The sequence below is a fragment of the Pelodiscus sinensis genome, chromosome 17 (genome assembly GCF_049634645.1).
Source record: "Pelodiscus sinensis isolate JC-2024 chromosome 17, ASM4963464v1, whole genome shotgun sequence".
Lineage (NCBI taxonomy): Eukaryota > Metazoa > Chordata > Testudines > Trionychidae > Pelodiscus > Pelodiscus sinensis.
Window position 1 is genome coordinate 8,251,996 of NC_134727.1, and position 19,693 is coordinate 8,271,688.

The window sequence follows — 19,693 nt, forward strand, 5'->3', positions numbered from 1 at the left end:
CTACATATAACTCACTTATCAAGCAGTGAGAAAGTCTTTTATGATCTCTCCTGTCAAGAGACTTTTATGAATTATGCTGTACCGGGTGCTTTATTTGTTCACTCTAATACAGGGGTGGGAACCTTTTTCAGGTTGGGGGCTCATGGCCCATAGAAAAATTGGTAGGCGGGTAGGGGGCTCACACAAATGAGAAGCAAAACAAAAAACCCCACCGCAATGATGCCCCTAACTTCCCACATTCCTTGCACACCACAGCCTATGGGGGACCAGGCTAGTAGATTTTGTGTTCTCCAGCCTCACAGTGGGGCAGCAGGGCACAGGAACACCAACGCAGGCAGGGAGCTCTGAGCCTCAAGGACAGATCCAGGCAGGTTCCCCACCCCTGAACTAACATATCTAATCTAGATTTAAGATTTTTCTATAGTTCTCAACACTGTAATAATGAACTCCTGAGGCTTTGGGTTTTAAATGAAAGCTACAGGGTGAAGCTGTTTATGAATAAGACTGTAAAACTAAGCACTTGTGAGGTTTGGAATGCATCTGGCATACTGTGAAAGGTAAATAAAATGGTCAGAGATCTATGAGCAAGCTATTTTCCAGGTTCAATCCCCAATGAGCAGGTCCACCTGTCATTTTTCTTCAAAAGATTCCTCACCTCTTTTACCCCACTGCAATGGGATGTATAGATTCCACCGAGTGTTTGGCATAGAAAGTATTAAAACCCTGTGTCCAAAAGTCTATCGGGAACTATGCCCAGACATCCTCAGCCACCGTTGTTGCTTCTTCTAACAGATGATTTCTATATTAAGTGTCCACATGAAAATTGATCACCTGCTTTACATTACAGTTAAGTACAATTTTTTGAGTAATTTGTTTTTAAAGACTTAGTGCAGGTTCATGACTACTTAAAGTTAGTTCTGAAAAATCTTCTATTCCTACCCCAAATATACGAGTGTTTAGACCAACTATATAATTTTGTAGTGTTTTTAATTACCATTAATTCTGACAAAACCATTACAATATACATAGGAAAAAATGTATAGTTGTTGCTTATTAAAATGTTTCACACATAGAAAAATAGTATATACATCAGGAAACCTGCATTTTAAAAGTATTTGTCAGTTTTAATGGGCAGAGATTAATGTAACTTAGTCTTTATTCTGAACTTAATTGCATTCTCTCCCCAGTTCCACTGCACCATAGGTGGTGTGCAAAGGTTAGAAGTTTTTCAGTAAATAAAAATTAGCACAATAAAACCCATTCAAATCAGCATTTTCAAGTTCAATTATCCAATACTATATTACAAAGCAACTAGTTGTTTGATAAAACTTAGCTATTCGTTACAGTAATTCTCGATAAAGTAGTCATCTCTCTTTCATACATTTTGTAGAATGTGGCAAGATTGTAAATATTTTTAAAGCAGCATAATTCAAGTACTCAATCCTAGGTCATTTACTACAAAATTATAAGATGTTAAGAGCATTTTGATTTTAGCAGCAATACATCAAGTTTCATAGTTTATTTTTATTGACTGGAAATCCATTATTGGACATAAAATAATCTTTTACAAACAGCCAATTGCAAGTCTGAGAAGAGAAATGCATTGTATTGACCTGGCTATGGGCCTAACTCCCATTAAAATTAATGGAAAAATTCTATTGAATGTAGTGGCAGTTTGATTAGATCCTAAAATGATTGGTGGGATTTTCCCACTCCTACAAAACAGAGCAACTTGTACTGCTAAACATTTGAATTAGATTATTGGCAGTACAATACTGGATCAAATTCAGCACCGGAATGCTTGTGACTTCAGCCAAGTTACACCTTCTCACATGGGACTAACTGTGGCCCTTCATCAATATGGGCAAGTTGTGCCCTCAGCCTTCACAGAGTTTACTCATTGAAGTCTTTTTTGCATCAGATGATAGGCTACATAAAATCATTAGTGCTCTGTTCTGTGAGGCACTTGTTCAGCCACCAAAAGGAATGCATATAATTAAACTTTGTGAGAAGGATTTCCATCTATGGGAGTGCAAGAAAATAAATAGCATCTCTAATACTATGAAAAGAATCAAAGGGGTAGCCGCATTACAATCTCTTTTGATACCCTGGATCCAAACTTGCCATTTCAGCATAGTATAGACTGAGCAGTTCAGCTCTTATTAAACACCCGTACGTGGATTGAACACCACCACCTAAAAGCTGGGCTCAGAAACGCATGTGAATTAAAGAGTAAACTGTGCACAGAGATGAATTAGTGACAGAAGCTATCACATATATCATGCAAATCAGTTTGGATGTGCTAGATGGGATGGTTAACACTGGTGCCTTCACTAGAGATGTCAGCGTGTAGTCGGCTATATGATTAACGGATAAGCTTAGGCTTATTGGTTAACCTTGTCGACTACACACATTTCCTCCCCCACGCCACAGAGGCAGCAAGGGAGGGGGGAGCAGGAGCTGGCTTAAAAGCCGGCTCCTCATAAGCACTGGATCCATCTGCCCCACCCCCACACTGCTGCCTGTATGTATCAGCTCTATGGACCTGCCTGCTACTCCCACCTCTTGCTGCCTCCTACAGAGGCAGCGGAAGGGAGGCAGGAAGGGACCAGTGCTGGGGGGAGCCGAATTAAAAGCTGGTTCTTGCCAGCATCATCTCCGCAGTGCCACCTGCCCCTACCTCGCCCATGGGGACTATTGAATAGTCGTGTAATTGCATGAAATCTTAGTGGTGTATCCGCTAAGATTTCATGCGATTACACAATGATTCAATTACACACTATCTAACATCCCTAGCTTTCACACGTGTTTGCACATATATTAGTTGCTTTTACTGCATTTTTATTATTTTAAGTGGTAGAAAAATAAGTAACAGCATACTCCTTAAGCAACTGTTGGGACTTCTCTTCTTTATAGGTAAGGACAAACATCTTTAAAAGCACCTGAATGACTTTGGGGCTTAAGTCCCACAGAACTGATCTTGCTAAAAGATCTTGCTAAAAGATACTCTGAAAATAGAGTTTAAATATCCCAAGTTAGTGATTAAAAAAGGAATGAGTTAGCTGTTCCTCACTTAATGAGAATATTTGTATTAAAAAAAATGAGAGAGAGAGAAAGGAGAGAAAAAGGAAAGTTTGTCCAGAAAGTTCACTTTATTAAAAGAACTAAAATGGACTTACTTTCTCTACAGCCCTCCTCCCACAATGGGGGTTTCAATGAGCTTTTGGAACTTGTTAAACAGATCCATTATAAATGTGCACTGAAAATACAAATATCAAAAAGTGCAAGTATTTTAACTCCACACCCATTTGTATGACCTACCAGGAAATGCACACACTTCACAGCTCAGAGTATTTGTTCACAGCACTTTATAATCCAAAAATGGTTCCCTGCATTCTCTGTATTGTACAAAATGTTAACTAGGAAGAGTTTGATGTGTTATAGCCATAGAACATAGCAATGAGGTTCCTTCAGATTTATTTTATTGCAGTAAAACCTCTAAAAGGTAGAGCTGTACAAAATAAGTCTAAACAGAATATTATTTAAGAACAGCACTTCAGGCTGCATTTGTTCTTATTTAAAATTCTTTCCCAAAAATACATTCCTAAATATACAAACTATACATTCTTGTCACTTTAATGCTGGTTTTTCTAATGATAGAACAAAACTAAAAAAGTCTTTAGACATTAAAAAACTGACAAAAGCTCTACTGTACAATGACTTGGTACCTTCATAATACCACATAAATAACTTCAGAAAAACCAAACTGTATTTATGGAGTGGCTGGGGTAAACAAATACTTTATGGTGATTAAACATCATCTGCAGAGAGAGTTGGAATGTTTATCCTCGGTCGTGTGAAAAATGCCATCTTCTCTCTAAAAAGAAGACCACCATCAGTTGTTAATACAATAAAGAATCTACCAGAGATTTAGTCATTCTAAGAGAAGAAAGACTGCCCAGGCAACTAATACACACAAATAAAAGCCCATGCTTCACCACACAAAATACGCTCCTTTTATTTACATTCAGAGACAGGCATTTTAAATAGTTACAGTAAAGCTCTCAAAACTGTACTTCTTACCAAAAAAAAAAAAATTACTTTGCAACTCCCGAACCATTTTAAGTCTGGGTAAGTGTATTATAATAAGACAGTAGTAGGGGTTTTATTCATTAAACAAAAGGACAGACCAATTCAGCAGTACCTTGCTTTTCCCTAATAAGGAAAATATTAAGGCCCAATCCTGTTCTTATTAAAATCAATGTGAATTCTGTTGATTTAAACAGGTGCAAGATTTTACTTTTGAATAAGATAATACAAATCTCTTTAACTCATGCAGCACATTTGTCATCTGAAGAAGTGGGTTGTGCCCGCAAAAGCTCATGATACCACAGTAAACTTCTGATAATCCGGCACCTTTAGGACCCAGGGGGTGCCAGATTATCAAATATGCCGGGCTATCAGAAAGGGGGGATATGACGGGTCTGGGGTTGGGTGAGGGGGATGCCACCCCAGACCCCTCATAACCCTCCCTTCCAATAGTCCAGCTCTGCCCCAGGCATCCCCGATGTAGCTGCTGCTGGTCAGTTTTAGCTGAATCGGGGATGCCTGTGGCAGAGCAGCTGGGGTGCTGCTGGCACTGCGAGACCAACCCGGCATCACCCCAGCTGCTCTTGGGGACCAACCCAGCAGCACCCCGGCTGCTCTGCCCCAGGCGTCCCCGAGTCAGCTGCTGCTGAAACTGATCAGCGTCTGACTCCGGGAAGCTCAGGGCAGAGCTGCTCTGCCCCGGGCTTCCCGGAGTCAGCCGCTGGTCAGTTTCAGCAGCGGCTGAATAGGGGTGCCTGGGGCAGAGCAGCTGGGGTGATGCCGGGTTGGTCCCATAGCGCCGCCCCTCAGCGCTGCGGGACCAACCTGGCAGCACCCCAGCTGCTCTGCCCCAGGCGTCCCCAAGAGCAGCTGGGGTGCTGCCGGGTTGGTCCCGCAGGCGCTACGGGACCAACCCAGCAGCACCCCAGCTGCTATGCCCCCGGATTCCCTGATTCAGCTGCTGGTCAGTTTCAGCAGCAGCTGAATCAGGGAAGCTGGGTGCAGAGTGGCTCCAATTGCCCGGCTGCCCCAGCACTTCCGGGTTCCTGATGGTGCTGGACCATCAGGAGTGCCGGAACACTGGATGCTGGACCAATGGAGTTTTGCTGTATTTATATATTTTTATTAGTCTCTGAGGTGCTAAAGGACCATTGTTGTTTTTTAAAGTATTTTTAGTTGCAGACTAACACGGCTACTCCTCTGAGACTTTCAAGCAGCACAGTAACTGTCTTTTGTAAAGGACACTGGAATTCATGGAGAAGTGAAGTTATCCAAAAGAAAAAAAAGTAGGATTTTTTGCAGCAATAGCTTTCTCCTTTTTAGAAATGTTCTTACCTGAATGATTGTACCTCCAAGGGCTCCTTGCGACTCTGTCCTCGGAGCCTGTGTACATCCTTTGCAGCTGCTCTCATCATTTTATCTGCTTTCAGCTCACACTTATTATGTTCTGGTTTCTCTGCCTAATTGGGTGTTGAAACAAGTGAAAGCTTACATACAATATAGAAAATACCAACTGCTTCTTCCCTAGCCCAACAAGCTCATGTCACATTAAAAAGGTTCCATCATGGGTATGCTGAGGAAAGAAATAAAAGTATTCTTGTGACTTCAACTATGTGGGGCCATAAACCACAGAAGCTGGAATAAGATTTAATAGGAGTTTTCCACTTTTAATATGCCCAGTCACTGTGAATACAATGCAGCTCTTCCACAATGTCTACTCCAGTTTATTAGCTGAAAAAGAGTTAGGATTGAAAGCTTTATTCTTGTTATATTTGTATTTTAGGTTTAGCAATATAGTAATGTAGTTTAATAATGTAGCAATAATATAGTAATATACATTTAATATTGTATTGAATTAAGTCCCTTTAGTTAAATGTCTATTCCTTTGCCCTAGAAGTCAATTTAGTAAATGGGCCTAAGCGGAAAGACAGTTCTGGGTATTGTGTCTGTGTTAATAAGATTAGAAAAATGTTGAAGGCCGAAGCCTTAATTGCTTGATTTATAACGCCTCTTTGCTTTGCCTGATGCAGATGTATATAACCTCGAAAGTCCTTGTAACATTGCTCATGTGTGTGAGAGGAGTGTGAATGTGTTGAGATAAGATGCAAAGTTATATTGTTTAGAACCAGATGGCCAAAGAAGGGGTGTGAGCGAGCATCGGCGAAGGCCAGAAGACGAGACTACCTGGCTGCAGAGAAGCCATCTATAACCATTGATGTGCACTCCCTACTCACAAGAGGACTGGAAGAGTGGCAGACTGACGAGCCTTGAAGCGGAGCGGGCACCCCCGAAAGACAACTGATTACAGGATAAGCCTTGGAAGATGTTTGGGAACGACTGACATCAACAAGATAACATTTTGGTCACAAGCTGACAGAGCGGAATCCATGGATTTCAACAGAGAAAAGGGATTATAAAAGCAGGGTGCTTTGCTATGGAACTTTGGGTTCGTCTGCCACCATCTCCAGAGGAGCATCGGATCGATCGACTGACAAAGGCCCTACTCCCCCCGGCCACTAGATTGACACACACTCTGGACTGGTAACTATGACATCATCTGGCAGGACTGTGTATGCATGATGTTTTGTGTGTGAGAGTGAAAAGCATATGCAAGTGTTGTATTCTCAATAAATGCAGTGTACTGCCTTTTCCCCTGTAAAAGATTGTGTGTGCTTCGTTTAAGCATAACAAAAGTGGCTGCTGACCTGCAGGCAACCCCTGACTGGGATTTGAAGCTGGTGAATCAACTTCAATTACATCCAGCAGGCCCCACAGCAGCTCAACTCCATCAAACAAAATCTTTGCACAGCAGATGCAAAAGCCCCCCTGCACATCAGTCCTGTCTGCATCAGTTCCAATATAAGGGGCCCTTGCAAAGTCTGAGTGGTGTAGAAGAAGCTGGACACCTGGGTGAATTTCGTGCAGAACAAGTAATATGAGCCAATGAGACTGTGAGTGAGTGAGTATGTGGCAGCATTTACAAGATTATGATGCTGAATTATAAGAGGGAGGATGTGTGTGCTTTTCATATGAAAGAGATGAAAGCATTGTGCCTCTAGATGCACATTCTAGGGCAGGTCTGGGCAAAATACGGCCCACAGTTGGATCTGACCCACCAAGCCACTGGATCTGGCCTGCGGAGGCAGCGGGGAACCCCAAGCAGGCTCCCTTGCTTGTCCCACAGCCCTGCATGCTGCTCAGAAACAAAGCTGCCAGACTCTGTTTCTGTTTCAAAACTGGAGGGAAGGGGAGAAAGCCTCCAGCACAATCCCATTAGCCAATGGGAGCTACTGTTTGAATAACAGAGGCAGCCAAGAAGAACCAAGAAGAACCACACCTCTGTTATTCACTTAGGCACATGGCCGGGCAAGCAGGCTTGCTGGCTGGGAAACGTTTTAAGCTTTGCATGCCTTTAGTTCTGCAGATAGACAGGCTGGTTTGGCTGCTGGCTGGTAAGTCTCCTGTCCAGAGCCTGCCTCTGCCACCCCCAATCAACATACCCAAACCCTCTGCCTCCCTCTTGCACCCAAACTCCCTCCCAGATTTGGCACCCCAATCTTCTGCCCCCATCATAATCCCCACCTACTCTCGGTTACATCCCAAGCCCCTGCACTCCAGTCCCCTGTCCTAGGTCACTACTGCCTCCTTCACCCAAACTCCTTTCCAGACTCCATTCTCCCTCATGCACCCCAATCCCTTTTCCCAAGCTCCCTTCTGCACCCAACCTCCATCCCAGACCCCACTTCTCCTCCATTAATACCATGGAAGAGTGCGGCCCTCAACCACTTTCCAAAATCTTGGAGTGCTCCCTCCACATCAAAAATTATTGCCCACGCTGCTCTAGGGACTAACATGGGGAACTGTTTAAGCTAAAGAAAAAAGCTGAACATTTAGCTAACAGAAGCCTAACATTAATTTGATTATCTTATAAAAAGCAGTCCCTTTTTTTATGAAATGTGCCAGAAATTGGTCCATTTTGCTATTATTTCTATTCGGGGTTATTCAATTTCTGAAGCTTCCCCCAACCTATCTGTAATTCCCATTCTTTTTGAAGCACTACGTTTTATTTTCAAACTTTCCAGAGAGAAAGAGGAATGCATTTTTAACACAAAGGTACAATTTGGAGATAGCTGCACTAAAGATTTGAGCTGTCTGGTTTCCAGAGGTTTGGGAAAATGTATTTGACTGAACACGTAAGCAAAAGTCCAATCAGAATGACTTACCCGTTTTTCTACCAGTCGCAGCCAAAGCCGGAATCTTTCATCATCCTTCATCCATTGTGGCAGCTCTTTTTCACCTTGACCTTGAGCTTGTTCTAACTGTTCTTTCAGCTCTTTCAGTATGGAGATCTCTTGCACTAACTGATCGTGCCAGGTCCTTGATGCCTGCAGGTCTAGCTCCAGATCTAGCGAAGTACGGATGAGACGCTCTGAACCAAAGGACTTAACCGAAGGCTGGAACAGAAGGGATTTCTGATTGGAATAAAAAGCATCCAACAGTTTCCGTCTAGTCTGAATATGTGCAATGATCACTTCCTTCTTTGGGAATGAAAGGCTACATCTGTGATAAGGCTGCTTTTTCAAACTGGCCGCTTACCCAAATTTGCAGTTTCGTAACCTAGCAAAGTTTTACATGAAGGCTTGCCCATGCTTCAGCTTCTATGAACACTAGAGATACCTGAAGTAAGCCAAAGGCTTCCATACGTAGCTGATAATGGGAGTATGTTCCTTTCACCATTACTTAGAATATAATTTTACTTTAATACTTACACCTCAATCATCAAAATATTGCAAAAAGCTGCAAGATGACATATTAGCATTGGGTTTCACACCACAGGATTTTCTCCTGCTCCCAATATCACAGATATTAGCGTTGAGGAGTGCATGAGTGAGTATTTCAATCGGGCAGTGACAGTCTGCCTCATGCAAAATGTTTCAGTGGCCTCCTAAAGACAGTAGTTGAATTCAACCCCATTCGCATCCTAGATGAACATGCTCAAAGAGGTCACTAATGGGGGGCAAAGCTTCATTAAGCACTGATAGGTTTTAATGAGCATCTAAAAAGTGATTTTTAAATTGCTAACAAATTAGCTATCCCACCAATTCTTTTGGTGTGAACATGAGCACATTTTATATGCCACATCTAAAAATGTGGCTAGCTTTGAGTTCACTTTGGAAGGAAAATGGTGAGAAATTATTTTCCAGAGTTGGAGTACCCAGCAACTCAGGGGAACAGACGTTTGTCAATAGGCCGCTAAGAACATTTCAACCAGAATGGAGATTTTTTTTTTTAAAGGCTATGAGCATATGAAGACAGGAGGTTTATAGCTGAAATTAATCTGGATTATCATTTCTAATTCCCTTTTTAACAGAAAATCTATTGGTAACTCACAAACCAATGTTTTAAGAACATGTGTGTTTTCTTGACTGCCAGCTAAGGAAAAAACACGTAGATGAAGATTTTACCCGCTTCATTCTGACGCTTCGCCTCTCCACAGCATTCCGAACAAAGGATGGTTTCTTGGACAGCGTTGAACTGTCGCTATCACTGCGATTTAGCTGAAAGAGAGAGACAGAAGTAATTGTTATTAAACAAACATGCAGCGCAAGGCTAGGACAAATGAGCCCATGGAGCTGCAGAATGGACTGAGAATTATCTGAAAATGTGGCCATGGGATGAAATCTACCCAAATCTGGCTGTTGTACCCTGACCACTGTCTCTTCCTGGCCTCCTCCCCACTGCTCTTCAGTGCTGCCAGTTGGAGAAGAGGTTGGAAGACACCGTCACTTTTGTTTAGAACACTGCACAGGTTACAACCCAGTCCCCTTTTCCGACTCAACTGCAATAATTAGGTCAGACAAGTGACTAGACCAGTGGTCCCCAACGCAGTGCCCGCGGGCGCATGGCACGTGCGTGGCCCCACCCCCAGAAGCGCGGCACATGAGCGGCCCCACCCCCAAACGCCCGGCAGCCACGAAAGGTTGGGGACCACCGGACTAGACAAATAAGCTGTAATGAACAATCTTGTGTTGGCTGGGGATTAAATCATTTCCATCTAATTTCTATGAACAAGAAGCGCATAACATTGGAGAAGGATTAAATATCTGTTTTCCTTTTCAAACAATATATATAAAACTAACTTTGTGGAGCATGTGGACACGTTGGCTTTTTTCAGGTTTTTGTTCTAGCATGTTATATATTTGGGGTCAGATTGTGCAGAGCAAGAAATCTCTCTGCTTTGTGTCTGCCACTTCCGTAGTGACTGGACATGATCCAGGCTAAGGCACAATTCTCTCCTTGTGTACCTTTGGGCTAGACATTCAGGAGAGCACATGTCTGCATCTAAAGGTAGGACAAGCAGGCACCTGCCTCCTGCATGCTAGGGAGCTCCAGGAGAGGATGGGAGAGGACAACGGGGAGGGACAGAAAGGGTTACGTGCCTCTCCACATATGCCTGAATGAGAGAGACATTCACCACAGCAGCGAAAGGTGCAGTTCCTCTGGTGTGGCAATAGCCCATCCACACAGCTGCGTCTCCTGGGGTCCATGTAGCTCTGCCAGAGGACAGAAGTGGGGTGGCAGGACAGTCACATGGTGCACTGGAAGTGCTGGGCATGGGGACAGCAGACAGCTGGGCCAGAGCCAGAAGGGAAGAGACAAGGGGTATGTCTACACTACAACGTTAATTCGAACTAACTTAGTTCGAATTAGTTAATTCGAACTAAGCTAATTCGAACTAACGGATCTAGACTAAAAAACTAGTTTGAATTAGCGTTTTGCTAATTTGAACTAGCATGTCCACATTAAGTGGACCCTGAACCAGACTTAAGGATGGCCGGAAGCAGTGCCGGCAGGGCATCAGAGGAGGACTTAGAGCGTGGAGATGCTGTCTCAGGCTAGCCGAGGGCTGTGCTTAAAGGGTCCCGACCCCCACCCCAGACAGACAGTTCTCAGGGGTGCCCCGCTTGCAAAGCAGTCCTGGCTTGGAGTGCCCTGAGTGCCAACACTGGGCACATCACAGCACTCGGCCATCAGACCGGCTGCACTTGCCGCAGGCTGCCATCTGGGGAGAGGGCGCAATTGGGGGGCTGCAGGAGAGCTTCCACCCCAAAAGCCGGCAGAGCCAGCCCAGTCCTCCCTCGCCTCCTTCCACTTACCCTTTCCTAGCCCCTTTTCTTGATGTACAAAATAAAGGAAAATTGTGTTCAAAAATGGAATCTGTCTTTATTGAACAAAACTGGGGTAGACTGGGAAAAGGAGGTGGGAGAGAGGAAGAGAGGCTGGGAGAGGGGAGGGCAACTAAAATGATCAGGGGTTGGGAACAGGTCCCATATGAAGAGAGGCTGAAGAGACTGGGACTTTTCAGCTTAGAAAAGAGGAGATGGAGGGGGGACAGGATAGAGGTCTCTAACAGCAGGAGTTGGGTGAAGAGGGTGCATACAGAAAAGTTCTTCATTAGTTCCCATAAAGAAGGACTAGAGGACACCAAAGGAAAGGAATGGGTAACAGGCTTCAAACTAGTAACAGAAAGTTGTTCTTCACAAAGCAAAGAGTCAACCTGCGGAACTCCTTGCTGCAGGAGGCTGTAAAGACTAGAACTAGAACAGAGTTTAAAGGGAAGTGAGATCAAGTCATGGAGGTTGGGTCCATGGAGTGGTATTAGCCAGGGGGTAGGAGTGGTGTCCCTGCCCAAGGTTTGTGGAAGGCTGGAGAGGGATGGCACGAGACAAATGGCTTGGTCACTGTCTTCGGTCCATCCCCTCCAGGGTCTCTAGGGTTGGCCGCTGATTTTCATGCACTCCTGCTCCTGGGTGGCCAGGCTGGCAGCTCTCCTGCCCTAGCCGGCCACCTTTCTGTGCCTAGTGCGGAGATCGTGGACGAGGTCCACGATGTCCGCACTAGCCCAGGCGGGTGCCCACCTCTTGCGGTCCCGGGCAAGCTCCCGGGAGCCGCCAGCCTGGTCCCAGGAAGAGGGGGAGGGCTGGGGGGCATCGGGTGGCTATCTCGAGCTGTGCCAGGTGCAGGATCTGCTGGCTGGGTGCTGGCAGGCTTCCACCTGGCATGGGCACCGTAGCCAGCCCGTGCCCCTTTAACGGGTCCGGGGCCGGTAGGGGGGCAGACGAGTTTCCCTGGTGTTGGCCAGAGTGGCCACCAGGGAAACCTGGGGAGGGCTAGCCTCCCACTAGTTCGAATTAAGGGTCTACACAGCCCTTAATTCGAACTAGTAAGTTAGAACTAGGCTTAATCCTCGTAGAATGAGGTTTACCTAGTTCGAACTAAGCGCTCCGTTAGTTCGAATTAAATTCGATCTAACGGAGCGCTAGTGTAGCGCCTATGAAAGTTAGTTCAAACTAACTTTGTAGTGTAGACATACCCAAGGCCAGAGTTACACTGCTACCAGCTACGCTGCCTGGGAGGGGACTCTGCCTGGTGCAGTGCAGCAAGACAGAGCAACCCGCTAGGTAACCTGCAGTGGGCAGGAGAGAGGAGAGGGCAGCCGCACTCTCTCAGCCAGGCTCCAGCCATACTGCCAGGTACAACCCAGTGGGATAGGGTCCCCCTTGTCTCTCGCCCCTCCCTTGGCCAGGTAGCGTGCAAAGAGGAAGGGACAGGATGGAGGAGAGCATAGGATCTGGAGCCGTCACATGGGGCGGTCACATTCTCCCCTCTCTCCCCCCCGTGTCCTCCCACTACTTGCACACTGGGAAAGTGTGTGGCTTGGCATCACAAAGTTGTACCTATTATGCACAATGGTGATGTTAAACATTCCTTTTGATATGAACACTAACAGGTGCTACAATTGACAGGTACTTCTGCTGTTATATATCTTGGTTTTTGTTAGTCACTCCAATTCATCTGATCAAGTGGGTTTTACCCACAAAAGCTCATGATTCTATATATTTTGGTTAGTCTCTAAGGTGACACAGGACCCCTTATTGTTTCTAAAGTTACAGACTAACCCGGCTACCCTTTTGAGACTTTACTGTACTCCAGAATATGCATCTATAGTAAGGGAGGTTACCCTGCTTATTGCACCCAATGTGGCATGTATGATTACCTGCCCTATGGACAGGTGGCGTATATGTGCATTCGGTGCAAGAAGCTCCTGGCCCTCAGAGACCACATACAGGTGGTTGAATTGGAGGAGCTTAGAGAGGTACGTAGATGAGGCTTTCTGGGGCACTATAAAGCTGTCCCACCTCCAGACAGACAGCCCGGCTGTGTCTAGACTGGCCAGTTTTTCCGGAAAATCAGCCGCTTTTCTGGAAAAACTTGCCAGCTGTCTACACTGGCCGCTTCAATTTCTGCAAAATCACTGACTTCCTACTGTAAGAAATCAGTGCTTCTTGCGGAAATACTATGCTGCTCCTGTTCAGGCAAAAGTCCTTTTGCGCAAAACTTTTGCGCAGAAGGGCCAGTGTAGACAGCTCAGATTTGTTTTCCGCAAAAAAGCCCCAATCGCGAAAATGGCAATCGGGGCTTTTTTGCGGAAAAGCGCATCTAGATTGGCACGGACGCTTTTCCGCAAAAAGTGCTTTTGCGGAAAAGCGTCTGTGCCAATCTAGATGCTCTTTTCTGAAAATGCGTTTAATGGAAAACTTTTCTGTTAAAAGCATTTCCGGAAAATCATGCCAGTCTAGATAACAGAACAGGGGGGGGCTGTAAGGAGGGTGAAAGGTTCAAGGAAGGAGAACATTAATCTGGAGCAGAGGGAAACCATCCCATATTTGGGACCCTCCTTCTAGAGGATGTTGTAGTATCCTATCACACTGAGGATACCTCTCTAGGAGAGGGAACTCTAGTCATTAGGAAAAGGCAGGTGTTAGTAATGGAGGATTCGATCACTAGAAACATAGGTAGCTGGGTTTGTGATGACTGAGAGAACTGTCTGGTGTGAAGGTTGTGGATCTCTCGAGACATCTAGATAGATTTGTGTGTAGTGCTGGGGAGGAGCCGGTAGTTATGGATCACGTAGGTACCAAGGACCTAGGGAAGGGTAGGAGAGAGGTTCTGGAGGCCAAATTTAGGCTGTTAGGAAAGAGATTGAGATCCAGGACCTCTATGGTAGCATTCTCTGAAATGCTTCCAGTTCCACGCACAGGAACAGGTAGGCAGCCAAAGCTTCAGAGTCTTAATGCATGGATGAGATGATGGTGTAGAGAGGAGAGGTTTAGATTTATTAGGAACTGGGAAAACTTTTGGGAGGAGCCTTAGAAGCCACAGAAGGAGCCTATACAGGAAGGATGGGCTCCACCTAAACCAAAATAGAACCAGATTGCTGGTACTTAACATTAAAAAGGTTGTAGAGCAGTTTTTAAACTAAAGGTTGGGGAAAGTGGACGGGTGCGGAGGAGCACATGGATTGGACAGAGACATCTCTTAGAGGCGGATCTATTAATAGAGATTCTCTCTGTTCTAATAAAGAAGAAAGGATGGAAGATGATAAAGAATGGGTAAGTTACCATGAGAAACAATCAAATGAAAATGTCTAAAACATCAAGAAATGGCAGACTTATAAACAGTGACATTTTTAAAATGCTTATACACAAATGCTAGAAGTCTAAATAATAAAATGGACGAACTGGAGTGCCTTGTATTAAAGGAGGATATTGATACAATAGGTATCATAGGAACTTGGTGAAATAAGGACAATCAATGGGACACAGTCATACCAGGATACAAAATATATCAGAAGAACAGAACTGGTCATGCTGGTGGGGGAGTGGCATTATACGTGAAAGAAAATGAAGGAAATCAAATGAAAAATCAAATGAAGTAAAAATCTTAAATGAACCAAAATGTTCCATAGAATCTCTATGGATAGTCATGCTCTAATAATCAGGGCTCGACAATTAATGTAATCTACTCGCCACAGGCAAGTAGATTACAAGCTGGCACAGCTGCGCAGCGCGGTCAGCACATGCACAGTGCGGTCTGCACATGCGCAGTGCGCAGAACCGCACGACTAGCAAGCGGGGTTCGCTGCAGCTTGGTGAGCCCTGCTAAGAAGAAGAAGAATATAGCAGCAGGGATATATTATCGACCACCTGACGAGGACAGTGATAGTGACTATGAAATGCTAAGGGAGCTTACAGAGGCTATCAAAATAAAAAAACTCAGTAATAGTGGGGGATTTCAACTAGCCCCATATGGACTGGGTTCACGTCACCTCACGCCGGGATGCAGAGATAAAATTTCTTGATACCTTAAATGACTGCTTCTTGGAGCAGCTGGTCTGGCTAGTGTTTCTCCTCTAACATGACAGATTATCATGGAAATCAGAAAGCAGAGAACCACTAACTTCAATTAGCAGCAATGAGAGCATATGAAAGACTCCACTGCAGTGTGTTTGACACTAATTAAATGATCTGTGTACTGAGTGAAAATGTCAGTGCCACCTCTTGGATTAAATATTTATTCATAATTAACTAGTTCCAGGATTGAGGATCAGGATAGTCCACGGTATTATCTGATGAATTAAGGACATTGTACTGTCACTAAGGAAAAACCATTTACAACAAAGCCTGGGACTGTGGTTTCCTTACCCGGCATACGTATTGACTCTGTGGTCCTGGTGAAAAGGTTTTGGAGCGGATTATGGTGTTCCCTCTGACAAACTGAGTTTGCGGTGGGTTAGCTGCTTTCTTCTCTTTTGGACGAACTACAGTAGAAGATTGTGCAAAGCTCTCTGTGTTTGTCTCTTTATCCACCTGAAAGAAACATACTTTAATGAACACCAGAATAGTTACACTGGGTCAGACCAATTGTCCAGCTAACTCAGTATCCTGCGTGACAGATGCTCCAAAGAGAATGAACAGAATAGGGCAATGATTAAGTGATCCACTCCTTGTTGTTCAGGCCCAGCATCTGGCAATCAGAGGTTTAGGGACACAGAGAGTGTGGAGTTGCATCTCTGATCATCTCGACTAAACAGCCACTGATAAAGGTATCCTCCAGGAGATTATCTAATTCTTTTCTGAACCCAGTTTTAGCCTTCACAACATCCCCTGGCAATGAGTTCTGCAGGTAGACTGTGTGTTGTGTGAGGAACTACTTCCTTTTGCTTGTTGTAAACCTGCTGCCTTTTAATTTCACTGGGTCATCACTGCCTCTTATGTTATGTGAAAAGGTAAATAAGAATTCCTTGTTCACTTTCTATATACCATCCATAATTGTATAGATTGTTACCACATACCCTCTTAATCGTCTCTTTTCCAAGGTGAAAAGTCCTAGTCTCTTTAATTTCTCCTCATATGGAATAAGAATGTTAAGGACTAGTCAATTCCATGCCCCCCCCTCCCCCCTTGCTGTGTCTATCAGATAAAGGCAGTAAAGGTGGGGGGGAAGGGGGGAAGAGAGGGTACTTCAAAGTGGCAGCGCCTCACAGCTGAGCCCGGGATCAGCCATGTAGCGCTGCCGCTTTGAAATGCCGAGGAGTCATTCAAAGGGGGCAGCACTGCACAGCTGATCCCCGAAGGAGTGTTTCACAGCAGCAGTACCACATGGAGCCTGGGGTCAGCTGGGGAATCCTACTTACAAACGGGGTGCGGCAACCCCGCACTAGCTGCTTCCCCCCAGCAGACCAGGGAGACGCGGAGCGGCTTTTCTCAGCAGACACCTCAGCCTGACAATAAAGGACTGAGGGAAGTGAGGTGTGGGAGAATAAAACTGAGCTCTGGAGAAATGTTTGGCTAGAGTTTCCCCTACAATATGTACCAGTTCCGACTTACATGCAAATTCAACTGAAGAACAAACCTACAGTCCCTATCTTGTACGTAACCCGGGGACTGCCTGTATTCAACATGTAGACATATCATGGATTCTTACAGTAGCATTACGATATTCACTGTTTTCTTATCTATCCCCATAACTGTCTCCCCACAACAAACTATCAATGACAATTGCTTTTGTGTTTCAGTCTAAAATTTATTTTTCTCCCTTCACACTCAGAGGTCACCTTTTCATGAATTAAACTACAATTTAGTGTAGACAAAGTTGCATCTCTGTTTCTTGGCTCTCCTTATATAATACACTGTAGTATTGCTCTCTCCAAACTTGAGAGCAATTTTAACAACTATGTCATTTCCTACAGACTCAGTTGCAAGTGATCTGTGTAAATCCTGAGTGACTCCACTAAATGTTCAGATTTACACCAATGTAGAAGATTAAAAAAAACAAGCCTTTAAATTCAGATTATCCATTAAAAAGTACCCTCTGTTATTGCACACTCTCAACTGTCAGAGACATTAAAACAAGCCCTTCATTAGGTAAATAGGTGGTAATTAGATAATATCATTCAGGATTACATTAAGAGATCTCGTTTGTTAATCATCTTGTCTGACAGTGGTAGAGGAAGAATTCTTTCAAGACCAGAACACTAGGCATTTTAGGTTAAACGGTATTTCATAAATGTAGTGTTAGTTAAAACTGAGGTTTGACTGTAATGTGAGAGATAGTCACCTATCTTAAATTTCATGTCAATGATATTGCTCTGCTTAATTCAACATTGGCCTGGTCACCTCTGCAGCAGATAATAATTAGTCCTGCCACGAATGCAGGGAACTGGATTAGATAACTTCTCAAGGTCCTTTCCAGTCCTACAATGTTATGATTAACACAAGACCAACACAAAAAATTATGAGTAAATAAGACACGGGGAAAAGGATGAGATCAAGAAATGTGAAGATGTTCCACTCAGAATTTTTTTAGCTCTTTTTAAATCCTAAAATCAAAGGAGCAGTAGAAAGATACAAGCAATTCAGACTATGACAAGTATGTATTCCAAAACAAGACATTAGAAGACTATATGTTGGAAGCTGTGGCAGCAAATTTTCCTCAAAAAATGCAAATTCATGGGCTTTCCCCTCAAAATGAATTTGATGCAAATGTACAACCCTGTTGCAACAAAAGCCTCTATTTGCATGAGTAAATCAGATAACTGAACATGGAAGCATGTGAATGACCTGATTTGCTAATGCACATACAGGAGGTTTTTGAAAAATGCAAGGCAGGTGAACACATTACCATTAGCGCTGATAACTCTGTGATAAATCTTTTGGGCTTAGTGACAAACAAAAAAGACATACATAAAACAAAACAAAAGGAAACATTTCCAAATTGAAGTGGAACACCTTCCCCTCACAGTCTTAGAGTCATAGAGCTGGAAGAGACCTCACAAGGTCATCAAGTCCAGCCCCCTGCTCTAGGCAGGACCAATCCCAACTAAATCAGCCCAGCCAGGGCTTTGTCGAGCCGAGACTTAAACACCTCTAGGGATGGAGACTCCATTACTTCCCTAGGTAACCCATTCCAGTGCTTCACTACCCTCCTAGTGAAACAGTTTTTCCTAATATCCAACCTGGACCTCTTCCACCACAACTTGAGACCACTGCTCCTTGTTCTGCCATCTGTCACTACTGAGAACAGCCTCTCTCCATCCTCTTTGGAACCTCCCTTCAGGAAGTTGAAGGCTGCTATCAAATCTCCCCTCACTCTTTGCTTCTGCAGACTAAACAGACCCAACTCCCTCAGCCTCTCCTCATAAGTCATATGCTCCAGCCCCCTAATCATTTTGTTTGCCCTCCGCTGGACCCTCTCCAATGCGTCCACATCCTTTTTGTAGTGGAGGGCCCAGAACTGGACACACTACTCCAGATGTGGCCTCACCAGAACCGAATAAAGGGGAATAATGACATCTCTGGATCTGCTGGCAATGCTTCTCTTAATGCAACCTAGTATGCTATTAGCCTTCTTAGCTACAAGGGCACACTGTTGACTCATATCCAGCTTCCCCCAGGTCCTTTTCTGCAGAACTACTACTTAACTGGTTGGTCCCCAGCTTGTAACTATGCTTGGGATTCTTCCGTCCCAAGTGCAGAACTCTGAACTTGTCCTTGTTGAACCTCATCAGATTTCTTGTGGCCCAATCCTCCAATTTGTCTAAGTCACTCTGGACCCTATCTCTGCCCTCAAGCGTATATACCGCTCCCCCTAGCTTAGTGTCATCCGCAAACTTGCTGAGGGTGCAATCCATCCCCTCATCCAGGTCATTAATAAAGATATTGAACAAATAAAAGATATTGAACAACCCTGCAGTATGATAATTACTCCATCAAGCCTCCTATTTCCCCTGAAATGCTGCTTGCTGAGTTGCTATGAGAAACAGAAAAATATTCTGTGTAATTTTCCAAGAAAGTAGGAGATATGCTGAAGTGCATCAAGTCCAGACATTAGGAATGATAATTACAGTGAATAATGTAGTGTTTAACTCATCTTACTAAATATCAGCCTTTTGGAAGTGACAACATTTACTCCGGGCTTTACCTTTACTGCTGCCAACTCAGCATGCCCTTGCGATTCTGGATTTTCTTCCACCTCCCAGAGTGTTTTTCCATCATAGAATTCTTCCTCCTCCTCTTCTGCTTCATTGTCACTGTTCCCATCCTGCTCTTCTTGCTCAGCAGCCTCCTCATCTTGCCTGTCATATAAACTGCTTCTGTTACTGGGTTGGACCCACTTGGGACAATACCTCCATAGCATACCTAAGTATGCTGATCAAAAAGCACCTCTATTTTTGCCAGTTGTATCAGGTACATCATGATGT

At 44.2% G+C, this 19,693-nt stretch overlaps 1 protein-coding gene across 4 annotated transcripts in view; it reads right to left on the reverse strand.

Annotated features, from left to right (window-relative positions):
* Positions 1–970: 970 nt before the first annotated feature.
* The window catches only part of WWC1 (WW and C2 domain containing 1), a 141,516-nt gene continuing 122,793 nt past the window's right edge, over positions 971–19,693 (reverse strand). The window contains exons 18-23 of one of the 4 annotated variants that reach the window (XM_075900176.1): positions 19,414–19,579; positions 15,636–15,800; positions 9,555–9,647; positions 8,313–8,561; positions 5,425–5,549; positions 971–3,877 (exon numbers count right to left, since the gene is read on the reverse strand). In XM_075900176.1, coding sequence (XP_075756291.1) covers positions 3,811–3,877; positions 5,425–5,549; positions 8,313–8,561; positions 9,555–9,647; positions 15,636–15,800; positions 19,414–19,579 — 865 coding nt within the window. In that variant the 3' untranslated portion in view covers positions 971–3,810. The remainder of the gene's footprint in view (positions 3,878–5,424; positions 5,550–8,312; positions 8,562–9,554; positions 9,648–15,635; positions 15,801–19,413; positions 19,580–19,693) is intronic. The other 3 variants (XM_075900177.1, XM_075900178.1, XM_006115791.2) reach the window with 3 other exon arrangements.